Genomic DNA, 16,914 nt, shown 5'->3' on the forward strand with positions numbered 1-16,914 from the left:
TACAGGCTCCACTAGAAAACTTGGACCTGACAAATACATTTAGCAAAGTGGTAGGATTCAAAAATTAATACACAAAATCAGTAGCCGTCCTAATACAAATAACATACACATTAAGGAAGAAATCAGAAAAAAAAACACATTGTATATTGCCTCTCACAAATATATCCTGAGTAAACCTAACCAAAGGACCAGAAAAGCTTTATGATGAAAAGTGTAAAACACTGAAGAAATAAAGGAAGACACCAGAAGACAGAAAGTCCCCCATACTTATGGATTTAGAGAAATTAATATTGCAAAAAATGCTATGTCCCCCAAAGCAATCTCCATCAAAATTTCAATGTCACCCTTTACAGAAGTAGAAATTCTTTGTTGACAAAAGATTGATATCTAGGCAATACCAATAACTTGACAAATTATATGTCAACTAAATAACAAATAACAACCCAATAAATACATAGCTAATCAAACGAATGAACAATTCTTAAAAGATGAAGTCCAATGGCCATTATTACATACATGAAAAATTTTCAACCTCACTAGTCCTCAGAGAAATGAAAATTGACCTATGTTGAGATCTCACACCACTTATAATAACAGTCATTTAAAAACAAACAACATAAGCTGACAAGCATGCAGAACAAAGAGAACCCTCAAGCCTTCTGTGAATATAGTCCAGTCACTGTGGAAATCAGTTTGAAGATTCTTTAAAGAACTGCATATGGATCAATCACATGAACCAGCCACCCCAGTCTTGGATATTTAGCCAAAGAACTCAATGGCAACACGTGACAATCCTATTTGCATATCAATGTCTGTCGTAGTACTAGTCACAATATCTAAGTTATGAATCCACCTATGTGTCCATCAATAGAGGAACAATTAGAGAAATGGTTCATCCATAATTTGTTTTAGCCATAATAAAGAATGGTTATATCACTTGTAGGAAAGTAAATGCAACTGGAGATCATCATAAGGGAATTAAGTCAGTCTCATAAAGACAAATACTGCAGATATTCTCACATTGGTTCCTGGATTTTGTATAGATTAAATCTATAAACAGGGAGGTAATGAGGGCTAAGAGTTGGGGACTTGAAAGTAGAGAGTAAAGTTCATTAACAGCAGGGAGGAGGAGGAAAAGGAAGAAGAAGAGAAGGATGGAAGGAAAGAAGGAGGAAGGGAGGGAGAGAGGGAAAATAGGTGATATGGAGGGACATAGGTTCAAGGTAAATGTATGTGGAATATGTATTTATGCAATCTGCTACCTCATACAACTAACACATTAATTAAAATTACATATTTGGAGAGAGAGAGGGGGACAGGAGAGAGACAGACTCTGTATAGAAGACTTGCAATAGAAAGCCTATTTTACAAAAGTTTATTTTGTGAAGAAATTTAAACACACCATGTCTTAGTGTATCCACTTAAGACAAAAGTAGGAGAAAACAAGTCTTGCTTTACAGGATGTTTGAAAGGCAGTGCTCCATTTGTTGTAAAGTTCAACTCTTCTGCCAGCCAAATGAACAAACGAGCGCCTGGCATCCCCTGCCGCACTCACTTCCTCACAGACCTGAGGAAGAACATGGCAAGTTCACACTGCCAGCAGGATCAGGGTGTGATCATTGTTCACACTGCCAGCAGAATCAGGGGTGCCCTGGGCAGTGCTTAGGCAGCACCACTCATTACGTCTTTGTCATATTTTTAATTTCATAACCCCTGAGTATGGTTTCCTTCTGCATTAATGCAACAAATAAAATTTAGACATCTTTCTTCCCTACAGGAGAAGTCAGAAGATGAAATCCAAGGATACTGGTCCAAAGCAATCAATTTGCCTGAAAAATACAGTATGTTGTTTTGTTTTGTGCATATTTATTGGTTACTTAATATATGAAGAATACTGTTCTTTGTTTGCTTACATTATTTAATATATTTATATTTGTTAATAATGACTTATTTTTTGTAGTTTTGATCTAATATCAGTTATCTTTGAGATTTAAAATGATCACTTTTATTATTCGACTTCTCACTATCATATGCAGTAAATACTTTAAAAATTTAAGTTTTGAGTATTTTCTAGTACAGTGCAAGCTTTGAGGTGTGAGTCTCAGCAAACACCTTGCAGGAGATTAGAACTCAGCCACGGGAATATACAACAGGCTCTCAGCCTTTACTTATTGAGTCAGTGAGCTTAAGGCTACTCTGCCTTGTGGCCATTCACTACTCTGGAGATGAGTTCTGTTCTTAGAAGGCTGTTGAGAATAAACACTGGTCTTTACCTTCAAGATTTCACTCTCCACTCCTCCTCCACCCCCCCAATCCCTCTCCAGTCCCAGACATAGAAATCAAAATACCTCCTAACACTATCAAAAGAGCAAAGAAGGACTCAAGCCTCCTTCTTGAGAATAGGCTCCTCTGAAGTAAGGTGGATTGATTGCCTTGCCGGCCAAAGGAACTATTCAAAGTTATGAATCCTTCTCCTAAAGTCAAAAAGATTTGGAGACTTCAGAGTCAATATAGAGTACTTAAATAAATGCTTCATCAAAGTTAGCCTGCTAATTGAGCCTTTGCAGCATGTTTCTTATAAGATGGAACTAGTTGTTATTTTCTTGGGATGAAAGGAAAGGGATCATCTTAAGTTACCAGAAAGAAAACATGGCAGTGTTGATATCATCTGTCTTTCTTTCCAACCTAGTTTATAGGGAACCCAGTGTTATTCCAATTTGTGAATAGTGGGTTCTAACCCCAAAGTCTTCAAAATATTTAGTATTGCAAATGCAATATACAGCACACATTTTTTTTTGTTTATTTTGGTGATACAGCTGTTGGAAATGTATACATCTGTGGAATGTGAAAAGCAACCTCTGACAATGTGCCATTGTTATCTAAGCTATTACGCCCATGTTTGCCAGTTTCACATGATGTTTGGAGAACTGGAAAAATATCTTACCATATTAGCTCGAAGTGTTGCATGTGAAGAGAGATCTGAGGAAATAGATGTAGTTTGCATACTTTATTAGTCCCCAAGTTCTTAGCTCAAATGATCTTCAAATGGGCAATAAAGTACATAAATCTTTCCCTGGGTAGAGCTTCAAATATAGAGATGAACTTATGCAAGTTACCTATGGCTAGGTATGCTATCTGTACAGAAGGAGAGCAAGCTGGGATATAGTTTAAATGAAATTTAAACAGGAAACAGTGCAACCCAGGAGCAGAAACAAAACTCAATCGATAGTATTCTGACAATTATCATCACTAAATATAAGCGTGAGACATTATACCCAGTAAGCTCATTGACAATTATGTAAAGAGCAAAGATGATATTTTAAAATGCAGAGACAATGAGATCAAACCGACCTAAAGGAGAATCTTGCTTTCCCTATGCTCTATGAAATGTTTTTCATCAACTAAGGTTAATTGTAATGACAGAAACAACAAAAACCTTAATATCTCAGTTTAGAGTCCCCAAAGCATTTCTCATTCAGCTTCCTATTCACCAAGGCTCAGCTGCAAATTTGGTCTATACCAACCTTGTGGGTGAACCCAGGCTGTCAAGGATGCCTCTCCATAAGAGGCATCTTATATAGAAATGCCCTGCTCTGCTTTTGGTAAAGATAGGGATCAAAGCCAAGCCCTTGAATATGCCAGGCAAATGTCCTACCACTAGGCTGTAGCCCCAATCTCTGTGAAGAAATTATACTCATCATCATTTGGTGTTAGGGAATAAGATAGACGGTAGATAATATAAAGTGCCCCAAACCTCCCCAGAACTTAACCTCAGAAACACATACATTGAATATGGAAGTTACGTGGTTACTCCTGGACCAAAAAGGGAAGGCGCACTCTAAAGAGTAGACCGCCAAAACTACAGTCTGGACCTATACGTGCTTACACCTGCTTTAGGAAAGATGTAATTATTGAGAGAATTAAAAGTATGATAGATTATCCTACCCAGGCTACAAAATATGCTAGAATCCTCATCGCAAGTAGCTACAGTAGATACTTAGTATTATGTGTTCTGTTTCATAGATGAAGAAAAGCAGGCTCACCTGCCTGATCATAAGCATGCAATTCAGTGCACTAAGTACTAAGTGCTTGATTATGCTTCCGTCCTCCCATACACCGAGTAGTTCCATAATGGCTGCTTTGAAACCCCAATGTTCCCCACTGTTTTAGGCCCTCTCTGCATGGAAGAATAGCAGTAGGAATAAGCTGCGGCTGCAGATGGTGCAACTGTCTTGTTGGGGTTCTCACTCTTGAGATTTCTAACTTTTCTTTAATAGAAATCCATTGACAGGCTTGGAAGGGTCTCTTCTAAATGCTCCCTTTCTTAGCTAGTTTTGTTCTGCTGTCTCTTCTTACAGATTACAAACTATTCCTCTCTATATTTTCCCATTCCTAAATATTAAGCGCACCCCTCCCATATTTCCACAACTCCAAGCCTTTTTGGCAAATCTTTGTAGTAAACAGATGGGATGCTCTGTGTTGCTGGGAGACCACTTCATATGTAGAATCCAGTCCAAAGGGAGGAGAAGGAAGGGCTGCATAGGGTGCTGGGTATGAGCATCTCTCTTCCTCTCCCCTCTTCTTCCTCTATGTTTTTTTGTGACTCCTCTTTTTGATTCAGTTCTGGCTCGTTGCCTGCAAGCTGGACAACACTGAGCATGTCACCTCCCCTCAGGAAGCTCCAGGTTCCTCATCTCAAGACTGAGAATAATAATGCTATTAACCCACGAATGGCTTGTAATAGTTAATGAAATAATGTCTGTCAAGCTCTTAGAAGGGTGTTTTGTTGTTGTTTTGGTTGACAGAACTAAGTCGCTGTTGTTTATCATACTCAGCAAAGTTCACCCATTAAGGGGTGAGGGTGAGCTACTTCTCGTTAAATTCTAAGAGAGTTAGACTCAGGCTGGAGTGGAAACTGCTTGTTATCTGTCATTATTCGGAGGAGGTTCATTTACGGGACTAGCATGTAGTTAAAAGAGACTGGGTGGGCTTGAATTACCCTTTACATTCAAGACCAGTTTAATCCTTGAGGTTTTCTAAGGACTTCACGCATAGCCATGAAGATTACTTACCTGCCTGGTACCTGGCCGGATTAAGATCAGCTGATTCCAGTTCCAGCCACTCTATGCTGACACTCTCCTTCTCCCAGCACACACACACACACACACACACACACACACACACACACACACCTTTCCCTCTTTCTCCTTTCTTCTCCAGCCCTCTCTCCCACCACCCTTGAACTGAACAGGACAGGCAGGGTGGCTGGCATAGGATTGGAAAACGCTAGGGACTTCGACACACTGGACAGATGTCCCCAGCCCCACCCTTGGGGCTCTCCAGACTACATTCCAGTTTCCTCTCCAGTTCCTACTTCTTTTCAGGAAGTAGCAGTATTTATTTTTCTGGGACTGGACCCCAGAATCAGAAACTATCTAGTCACAAGAAGCCTTTTCATGCACGCTTTGGATAATAACTGGAGTGATCGATGGTGTCTTTGTCATAGAAAAGTCACCAAAGGGAACGCGTGTCTCCCATGACATTGGGTGCTCTTTTCTTACCCATTCTCCTCTTGCAGCCGGCAGCCTTCATGATGAGGACATTTAGTCCACTGTTGCCAACCAGCAGCCCCAAAGTTTCCCCGGAGCCTAGAGCAGATTGCGCGCCCGCGCGCGGGGTCTGGACCAATGTGCGCGGATCGTGTCTAGCCCACCCAGACGCCCTCCCCTCCGTGGAGCGTGCGGCTGGCCAATGACAGCCTGGCCCTGATGGCTTGGCTCTCTCCCCTCCCTCTCTGTTGCTGCTCCCTAGCCCACTCTGCCCCGCCCACCCTTCTCAGGCTCGGCTTGCCTCCCGCTGCGCTAGCTCAGCGAGCCCACAGCACTGACGAGCCCCAGCGAGCTGGCACCTACATCCGTCGCTCCCACCCTGGGTCCGGGGTCAGCTGTTCGCCGCCAGAAGTGGCTGCTGACCCTGGGGACCGTGGGTCAGAGGAACTTCATCCCTGAAAGGAACCGGTGCGGAGAAGACAGTACAGGCGAGCCATGGACCCTGTGAGCCAGGTAGAACTGAACAGGACAGGCAGGGTGGCTGGCATAGGATTGGAAAACGCTAGGGACTTCGACACACTGGGCAGGTGTCCCCAGCCCTCGGCTCATACTTTTGCTTTCTCTCCCCTTTCTCGTTCATCCTTAGCTGGCCTCTGCGGGCACCTTTCGGGCATTGAAGGAACCCCTCGCCTTCCTGCGAGCTCTGGAGTTGGTGAGTAGCTGGGAGGCATCAAGCTGCCAGGTAGAAAGAGGTCAAGTGGGGCGCTCTCTGCCTGGTTCTGTCATCCAGCCTTCCCCAATCCTGCCTGCTCCACATGTATGGTTCTAGGACTGCTAGATAGGGTCGAGGTCACATTAGGATTCCAGGTGAAATGTAGATGCATTTATGTTAGAGCTCGAATCACCTCCCTTCACAGCTTTGCTAGCCAGCAGGGTCTGTTAGGAGAAGCAGGGGAGGTGGGAGGGAGGGAGGAGAAGCCTCCATGGAACTCTGGCCTCTCTTCTGTACCCTTGTGAGCCCTAGATCAGATTGGGTAGGGAACCTTCACAGATGGAGAACTGGGAGGACTTGTCCAAGCTGGAAAAGTTGGTCAGCACTGGAACAGCGTCTGTTCTGTGTGGAGATGCTCAGATCTCTGAGACTCACTGCTTGGCTGGAAGCTCCAGTTGGAGCTATACTCCAGGAGTCTTCAGAGAGAGGACATTGTAAGGGAGGAGGACTTCCTTAGTATCATTTCTCTTCCATCGCTGCTGTTGTGTGTGTGTGTGTGTGTGTGTGTGTGTGTGTGTGTCTGTGTGTGTGTCTGTGTGTGTGTTTCAGCCAAATCCTTGATAAGCTTTCTCTAGGGTATGAGCTGTGGGAACTTATATCTTGTCTCTGATTTGTTTCTGTCTTTAAAAGCCTCCTCAAGAGTACTATGATAATCTGTCTGCAGACAAGAGCAAGGCACAAACATGGTTACTCACGAGGCCTCCTGGAGCAATGCCAATGTTCTTGGCTGGAATGATAGTTATCAGGAGTGAAGTCCGCGGGTCACACATTTCCTCTTGCTGGGAGCTCTGGAAGGCTAGAGAAGCCATCTGAACAGAAAGTTCAAAACCCGTCATGTAGAATTAATCACAGGCACTAACACCGACCAGCTAGGAAATTATGTAAGAGCCTGTTCTGGGCTTCAGACTCAGAGACAAGGGTGTGTGTCTGGCTTTCTCTCCATAAGTGTGATGCATGTTTACATCACAGTCTAGAAGTAACTGTGTCTTCCCTGTGAACTGACCTGAACCACAATGCCTGATTTGGTCAGTTTAACCTATTCAAGAAAGTTTCTTAAGAAGGCTCCAGCTACTGGCTTTCAGTTGGCTATTTTGATACTATGTTCTTCTCTCTCTCCCCTCCACCTCCTCCCTCTCCATCCCCCTCCTGCTCCCCCTCCCCCTCCCGTCTCTCTCCCTCTGTGTGTGTGTGTGTGTGTGTGTGTGTGTGTGTGTGTGTGTGTGTGTGTGTGTGTGTGTGTGTGTGTGTTTGTGTGTGTACAGGAAGGTCATGCTTGGTGCACATGTGGAGGTCAGAAGACAACATATGAGAGTTGGTTCTCTCAGTCCACTTCTGCAGATTCCTGGGATTTAACTCGGATTTTGAGGTTTGTCAGCAAGTGCATTTATCTGCTGAGAGACTGACAGCTATAGTATTGGTTGGTTGTTTGGTTGGTTGGTTCATTGGTTAGTTTTGCTTTTTTTCCTTTTTGCCAAATCAGGCAAACCCTGCTATACTCAGAGCTGAAGGATCGTTCAGCTGTCTTTCTTAACCTCTTTTTCACATTCATTTACTTAGCCATTCAACCATAATGTCTCGTGAAGACATGGCTTTTATAAAAAATCAAAATAGTACTTTGGTTGTCAACTTATTATCCTCCCAAAGTTCAGAAACCTGACATCATTGTCTGATAGAACACATGACTATCTCATATTGTCATTTCCTTGAAATATCACTCATTCTTCACCATGATTTTTGCCCCTGCTAACAAGGTCTTTATTGATAGATTTCAAAAGGCTGGTGTTCTAAGTGAGTTTGTTTAGATCATAGCAAATCAGAATTCTGGGAAGATGGACATTCATCAACCATCACTCAAAACAAGCCTCAAATGCATCAATGCTGAAGAAACATGAGAACACTGTCTCTTCAAAGAGACTATAACCGTGAAAATAAAGTCTACATAAAGATCAATGTTTCGGTAGTCCTCTTGTTGCTATAATAAATCACCTTAAACTGAATAGTTGTTATAGCAAAGAGATTTCTTTCCCATAGCTCTGATGGCTGGAAGTTTCATTCAAAGGCTGACAGATTCTGTATCTGGCAAGAGCCCACTTTCTGGTTCCCAGATGGCACCTACCCTGTGCCCTCACCTGCCCTTTGTAAGGGCACCAATGCTGTTCATGAGGTCTCTGACACTGTGAGTGATCCAGTTCCCAAATGTGCCACCATCTAATACTGCCATTTGGGGGATCAGGTTTTAACATGTAAAGACTGGAAGGTACATACACATCTAAACCACAATATGTTCAAGGATATTTATTGCACATCATTTACCATGGAAAAATGGAAACAATCAGCAAATCCATGTAGGAACATATTTATAGGTGTAATTTGTGCAAATAATGAATATGTTACCATTAAAAACAATGAATTAAGTTAATGTCCATTTGCATGGAAGTTGATGTGTATATACTAACAGTCAAAAATGAATCCAGGCATGGTGGTATCCAACTGTACTACAAGGACCAGGGAGACTGAAGCAGAGGGATCATCCTGGGATACACAATGAAATCCTGCTTCAGAGCAATTCTTGGAAACAGGAAGGAAAGCAAATAAGCTTTTCTTCTTTTTTTTAAAAAACACTTCATAAACTTTAAATGGAGGAATAATATTACCTCCATTAATCAGTATGTAAATGATGTGGTCCATCAAATATGCAGGATACCTGCCCAGCACAACACGGTCTTTACCAAACTACAGTGTGTTTGTGTGTCTCTGTTTTATATGAGCACTGAGGGAAGCATAACAGTACATACAACTGAACTAATAGTGATTTTTTTGACATGATGTAATTTGGTAGTTCGTGGTAGAGAATGGGACAGGCTGAAAGAAAGTCATATAAGTTAAAACTTTAGATATATCATTCCTGTGCATCCATACACGTGAGTGAGTCTTAGTAACTCATTTTGTAAGGTTTTTCCTATAGATGGAGCTTTTGAACTGATCCACATCCAAACACAAACTCGTAAGGGGAAGATATATTTTTGTATGTTCTTTTCTCATGAAGATACTGTAAATGAAATAAATTTAAACTCTTAATAACATAGAAAAGCCTGGCAGGAAAGCCTCAACTACTTTCAAACACTTTCGGGCAAAGCTTCTCCACCCTTTATCTCTATTAAGATGGGGTAAGGGAACTTTTATTAACTCTTCAAAACCAGAGATTTGAAACATGAATCTGACTCTGGTCATTTATTTACTTTATTACATAATAAGAAATTATGTCCTTTAAAGCTCTTAAACCATTATTTAGAAATCTCATAAAATAACAAATTCATGTTCTTTACATATTTTGAAAAGCTATGAACATACCATCCAATCTTCTATTTTCTGGTCTTTCATATTTTGTTACTTCAGTGCTGCAAACGTTCTCCCCCCATCTCTCACTTGCTCGCTCTCACTCTTGCTCTAGCTCTCTGTAGAAATGTATAGTACGCACATTACTTTCTTTTTTCTTTTTTACACCTTGGGTTCAGGTAAAGTGGAGAGTGGACTCAGCATGTTCATGTTATTCAGGACATATTAATGCTTCAAATGCTAGCCCTGTTGGAACAGTGCTGGGGACTTCTTGTCCCTGATGATGCTGTGTGGCTTGCCAAGTCTCTAGCACTATGCTGTAGCTCTAGATGCTCTAGATTCTACCTTTGTGGGATCACTTTACTCGATTCCTCAAACTCTCCTCATTCTCTGATGTCCATAGCTAATTATACTGTAACATGTCTCCTATTCTGGGCCTCACATTCCTATTTTAACTTTCATCTCTGCCCCTTTACCTTCCCGATGAGGACAACCCACCCAGAAATGCATGTGGTGTATTTAAATAGTAGCACTAGGATTTATCTGATCTCCACTTCTGAACCTAAATTCAAAGCTATGTTCTCCAAGAAAGAGCACACCCTTTGCTACTTTCTTGATGTCAATGGATAGAGTGCATAATTCCTGTTATTGGTAACAATCAATTGATACCTATAGCAGAGTGCAATATAGTGATAACCATACTTTCAAACTTCTAGAAAGAGAAGTAATAGTAACCACATCCCTCAGAGAGCTTCACATGAAATCCCCTGAGTCATGCTGGTTTTTTATGATGTCATCTTATCTTGGGGCTCAGAGATCCTAACTCATTGTGAACAAAACCAGTAGTAATGCCAAAGCCAAGACTTGACCACCTCACTCCACATTGTATTTCTTTTAAATGCTATAGTCTTCTCCCTTTTGGCAAGTACTCACTGTCTCTTATCCCAAAGTTTCAAAAAGCATTTAAAAACCAATAGTGTCTTATTTTGTGGACCCATCAAGATACATATTTGAGACCTTTTCTGAAATTGTCAGGAATATCTTTTTTAGAAAAAATTCAACAGATATTTACTGTCTTTTATATTTGGCTTCATTTTTTGCTCATCATTAGTTAACCAAGCAAACTTTAACTAAAATCAATTTTTCACACAAAATAACTACAAGAGACTTTCATTATAAAGTCAATAATTTAACCACATTTTACTGTCATTCTTATGCTTTGCATGCATGAAGCACCCCCCCCAAATATAAACAAAATGGTAAACTGGATAAAACATCAAAATCCTGAGTGGCAGTCTGCTATTAAGAGCCTGATGTATTTAAATCTAAGTTAATGTGGTAGATTTAATTATAACTTTCTCATTTCTGATAAAATTGTGTTCAGTTGGAATATGAATGATACATGCAGAATGCTAAACAGCACTCCAGAACTTAGCAATAAGACTTCTCTGAGTTTACTGAGGCAGCTGACATGAAGGCCTAACAGAACAGGGAAAAATAATACAGGGAAACTTCTTTCAAGAGGATTCCAAGCTCTGCCTGTTACAGGTATAAAGTGAGGAGGGAAATAGTCATGTCTTAGTTTTAAAAAAATTCTAGACCTTCAAGGACCATGATTTCTTAGTGTCTCTGTCTTCTGTGGGCTGTTTTTCACTTCTGTTGCATTTGTGCATGTTCTTGTTTAGTGTGTTAGCTTAGCCTTTTGGTAGGAATATCTTTCCTCACCTGGACATTGGAGAAAACACTCCTTGCCTGCCTCCCCACATTGTCAGGGGTTTTAAAAGAAACCATGCACATAAAAGTCCATGGTAGGCAAGTGAGAGTCCTAACAGATGAGTTCTCTGACTCAAGAGCAGCAGGCTGTTGGATGGAGGGCGTAGTAAGTCAGATGTGCTGAGGTCTTCAGTGTGGGAGCTTGAGCTCTGCTCCCCACGGGACTGAGCCCTTCTTTTTTAAACAGCCTCCACTCTTTAGCTTCTACCCCAGACCCCTCAGAAGTCACAAGAATGAGTGAGACCCAGTCTGGGGAGATGGCTCAGCAAGCAAAGTGCTTGTTTTGCAAGCATGAGAACCTAATTGATCCCTAAAGTCAGTTGTGGCAAAAGACAGATATAGTTGTGTGTACTTATAATCCCAGCACTGGGAGGGGGAGACAAGAAGGTCCTTGGGGCTTGTTCTTCAATCAAATAATGGAGAGATGCTGCCTGTAAATAAATGACTAACTAAGTAAACAAGTAAGTAAATAAATAAATAAATAAATAAATAACTTTGAATGATGTTTAACAAATACTCAAGGCTGCCCTCTGGCTTCCAAACATAGTTGTGCATGTGCAAGCAAGTGCACGCACACATACACACACACACACACACATACACACACACACACACAAACAACACATCATCCATTGACAGATATGCATATGCCCAAACACATATGGAGACACATACAAGAGAAAGTCGACTTTAACTCATCACCCATGCAAACATGCATAAGTTAGGGAGGCCAGATCACCCTTTCCAAAGAGCATTTCCTGCTCTGCACATGTTTCATATTTCTTGGACATTTGAAAGTCCTGGTAATGGTTTCTTGTTAATGAGGTGGCTTTAGACATGCCCATTCCTCTCTTTAGAATATGTTCCATTTCCCTTCTTACCCAACCCTAACTGGCTAGTGAATTATTTTTCATTTGTCTGTCAGCCTAGGTAGGGAAGTGTTGCTCATTGAAGTTGACCTCTTGATGCTATCTAGAGCATGCTCCCTAGTGATACATTTACATTCTAGCCAAGGTAGAATGTCATCTTATTCATCAGCACAATCTAAAGATTTAGTGCAGCTCTTGGAATACAGAAAAGCTTACTCCAATAACTATTAATCCTTTCATAGCTCCCAGACCCAAAGGTTTACTCAATATTGAGTGAAAGAGAAGAGGGAAGGTGGGAAGAGAGAAACAGAATGGAGGAGGAATAAATGAATTATAGGGAACACAGTCCTGTAATCTGCTGTGAAGTAGAATTGTAAGGACTCTATAGACGTACATGATAAGCCGTTAGTCTTAGTTGTGAAAGAGATTACCTCACATAAACAGAGTGAAATGTAGATGAGAAAGAGATATTATAGACCTTCTAACCATTTAGTAACAGAGGAGAATCCTTATAAAATAGTGGTAAGTGACTGGAGCAGCAAGAGTCCTTAGCAATGAGGCTGCCATTCCAGGATATTAGACACGGTCATGCCTGTATTTTCAGCATATGCTCTTTGTTAATCTCACTCATTCTACCCAGGATTCTCATCTGACACCCTGAAGGAAGGAATGTAATTGTCTTGGCTGATTGCTTTTTCAGTTTAACCTAACTGTCAACCCCAGGCCATATCCTAAGCCAATAAACTAGCATATGAATTCATTGCCCACAGGTCAAATGTCCACTGTCATTCTGTCACTTGTGGCCTGATTTTAAAGGATCATGAAAGTCAAGCCATTCTCCTCTAGACCGTCCTTTCTAATGGAGCAGTGGAAGGGACAATCTTTAAAGTTATGGGTATAACAGGCCCAGTGAACGGTCTGTATACAGGTGGTAAAGCTAGATGATTTCCAACAGGTGAATGGACAATGGAAATGGTGTGTGTGTGTGTGTGTGTGTGTGTGTGTGTGTTTGTGTGTGTGTGTGGTGTGCATGTATGTGTGTTTGTGTGCTGTGTATTTGTGTGTGTGTTGTGTGTAAGTATATATGCGATGTGTGTGCTGTGTATATGGGTTGGTGTGTGTCTGTAAGTAGGTGTGGTATGTGGTGTGTGTGCATTTGTATGCTGTGTATTTGTGTGTGTGTGTGTGTGTAAGTATATGTGTGGTGTGGGGGGTGTGTATGTGGGATGTGGAATGTATGTATGTGCTGTGTGAAGTGTGTTTGTTGATGTGAGGGAAAACTAAAAATTTGAAGAAATATCATTTGCTTGCTTCGTGTGCTTAATATTGTCTGTTTGATGAAGGAGAACAGGGTTTAGTTGACATGCAAAATTCACCTAAGGCTTGAAGAAATGTGTGTTTTGAATCAGCTATGTGCTAGATTTTTTTTCAATTTAATTTAAAATTTTAATGCTGTGGAGTCTTCACATGGGTATCATAAGTGGCACACCATTTGCTTGCTTGTAGGGGTTACATGTTAGTGAAAGCTTTAGTAGTATCATACCTCTACCACAGCTATGGGACTGTAACTTGGAAAGACCTTGTTGATGATGATACTAAATTTACAATTGCATTGTAGTCTCTCCTGACTTCTAGATCTGTATAAACACAGTTTGCTCAGTATTAGACTCTTACTTCATGATGCTGTGTGTGTGTGTGTGAGTGTGTGTGTATGTGTGTGTGTGTGTGTGTGTGTGTGTGTTATCTTCCCACTAGAGAAAGGTGCACGGTAACCATAAACCATAAACCATATACAAACAGTGTTAATTCTACCATGTAGATAAAAGCAGCTTTCTAATAGTTGTCTGTGGATTATGTGATTTATTACAATCTGAGGGTTACTTAATAGCCTTGCTTATAAATGGGGTGACCAAATCATTTTCCTAAAGTCAGACAACACGTAAGTCATAAAGGATATGAATATGAGCTGAAACCAAATTCCGTGTTCTGGATTATATTCCTGAATTTTCTCCGTTGATAGAGACTCCTTGTTCATGAACAGGGTGTCAATGGTTTCCCCACTGAAAACAATAATAGAGAAATACTCTATATCTGTATCTGTCATCTATTAAAACAATACAAGACTTTAAGAAGCTTACTTTTTTTTAAAGATTCATTTATTTATTATATGTAAGTACATTGTAGCTGTCTTCAGACACTCCAGAAGAGGGCATCAGATCTCATCACAGATGGTTGTAAGCCACCATGTGGTTACTGGGATTTGAATTCAGGACCTTCGGAAGAGCAGTTTGTGCTCTTAACCACTGAGCCATCGCTGTAGCCCAAAGTTTACATTTTTTTAATCTCATTCTTAATTCTGTTTCTTTTCTACTATCAAAGAAACCAGAAAATAAAACAAAACTTAAATTCTAAGTGTCCTCAAAATAGCTTCTCAGGGTGTTCTTATTATCAAAAAGATTCCTATTTTTTCAGAAAATGTATCTTATATATCTTATAGAATATTCATCAACAGTCCACTCCCTAAGGAAAAGAAAATTCAGAAATCTGTTATGGACATATGCCCAGGAAGACATCTGGGGAATTCACGAAATCTCTAGATACTTAGCAAGATGATAAACACTTAAATTCCTTTGGATGTTTGGGAATTTACTTAAGCCAAATGAGTCTCATTATTGATAGTTGGGAATGCATGAATTTTTCTGCTTCCTGAGAGTGAGAACTGAGCTTCCTTAGGTTTGTTATTTGGAGGATTGTGTGCCAAATATTCCTCTGTGGTGTTAACAGGAAGTGCTCACCCATCCATCTGCTCAACTGTAGACTGCTTGACTCTGTTTTTGTACCGTAACTTCACCTGATGGTTTTGCTTGTACCTGATAGTCAGATTGCTGACATGCTGAAATCCTTCCTGAAGTAGAGGGCCAGAGTTACATAGTGGAAAAGAATTGGACTGAATATTAATTCTGTAAGCCTGGCAGGTCCTGACCCATGATTAGACTGAAACATGGAGATTCTGAGAAACACTGCACCTGGACAATAAAATGGCTGGCTAAAGAGTGATTATAATGTGATTCAGAATGTACTAAGAGGCCAGATGTGATGGTATATGCATTTAGTTCCAGAACTCAGAAGGCAAAGACAGGCAGATCTCTGTGAGGTTGAGGCCAGCCTGGTTTATATTGGGAGTTCTCGGATAGCTTAGAGATACATAGTGGGGCCCTGACTCAAAAAAAGAAAATAAAATGTGTGACCCTCTCTGTCCCCAGAGGATTATTGCCCTGTATCAGTCAACAAGGGAAAATGAAGCAGAGGTGATGGAGGAAGTTTGGGGTGGTGATAAGGGTCAGGGGGTTCGCAACCCTGGGAATACATACGGTAATGACAACACACCAGGACCAGCTTTGAGGAGACAAGTCAACTTTTTGGGGTGATTCAAGGACTGTATTGTTTTGGCAACAAAGGTTATGAATATCTAGGGTGGCCAAATGTCATTGGCTAAAGGCTTAAGGTACTGAGATGCCTCATTAGCATGGGGAAGTATTTCAGGAACCTCAGGTGTTAGCTGAATTTGTTTTTATCAGAAAGAAAGTTGAATCTGTAATGTTAACCAAGGCTGCTACATAACATTCTACAGGTATAGGTGTGTGAGGATTAAGGTCAGAGAAGGAGAAGCCCTGCTAGTAAAGGCAGTCCTCCATTTTCTGTGGACCCCAGAAGACTATCGGGCAATTGTAGACTTCAACAGCAGGGCACCAAAATTGTGCTGGATTTGGAACTGTACAATTTTGAGCTGAACCACCAATCTTGTATATGTTCATGGGCAAGTCAACTTCTCTGAGCCTCAAGTGTCTTAGGAATTTTCACTTACATCCAAGATGTATTTAAAAATTAATAAATAGCTAAGACACACATAATATCTTTGAACACACTCCTATATCAATTTTTCAACTCTAAAATGGGATGGGTATATAGAACACAAAGTGTGGGCTGAAATATGAAGGTTTTCATTCAAAGGCTCGGTAATGATGACTGTCCCTAAACCTAGAAATTAAACTTGGTCTAGGGATATGGTCAGTATTGATGCACTTGTCTAGTATTGATTTAATCTTCAGTCTTAAAAAACACAGAAACAAAAATTTCAAAACATTCAAAGGCTAGGGCCAGGTTCATGGGAATTTTTTCCATGAGAGAATGGCCCACTGGCTTCCATTAATATTCATCTGCTATTGCAATTATTTGAGAATGTGGGAAAGGTGTGTTTTCATCTGTCATAGATAATAAATGAGGTTTATTCAAGAAATTTTGCTGTTAGATTTTTCAATTCCATTTATAAAGCAGTTGAAAGAAAAGCACAATTATTCATGAGATCACCAACATCACTCAGGAGTTTGTATTTGAAATTGATTTTTAAAGTATATATGCAGTCTAGTGAGATGGCCCAATGGTTAAAAGTGTTTGTTGTTTACCAGGAGGACCTGAGCTTGAATCCTAGTACCCAAGTAACAAGCCAGGTATGATCTTTACATGCCTGCAACCACAACACCATAGCTGGGAGTGGAGACAAGGAGTTATTAGGGCTTGCCTGCTGCCAGCCTTAACAAAAGAAAGAAAAAGAGAG

General features: G+C 40.7%; 1 protein-coding gene across 1 annotated transcript in view; it reads left to right on the forward strand.

The window, feature by feature from the left end:
* The first annotated feature begins 5,839 nt into the window (after window positions 1-5,839).
* Synpr (synaptoporin) overlaps window positions 5,840-16,914 on the forward strand; it is a 312,429-nt gene continuing 301,354 nt past the window's right edge. The window contains exons 1-2 of the mRNA XM_031345205.1: window positions 5,840-6,062; window positions 6,196-6,261. Coding sequence (XP_031201065.1) covers window positions 6,045-6,062; window positions 6,196-6,261 — 84 coding nt within the window. The 5' untranslated portion in view covers window positions 5,840-6,044. The remainder of the gene's footprint in view (window positions 6,063-6,195; window positions 6,262-16,914) is intronic.

The sequence above is a fragment of the Mastomys coucha genome, unplaced genomic scaffold (assembly GCF_008632895.1).
Source record: "Mastomys coucha isolate ucsf_1 unplaced genomic scaffold, UCSF_Mcou_1 pScaffold10, whole genome shotgun sequence".
In the NCBI taxonomy this organism is placed as follows: Eukaryota; Metazoa; Chordata; class Mammalia; order Rodentia; family Muridae; genus Mastomys; species Mastomys coucha.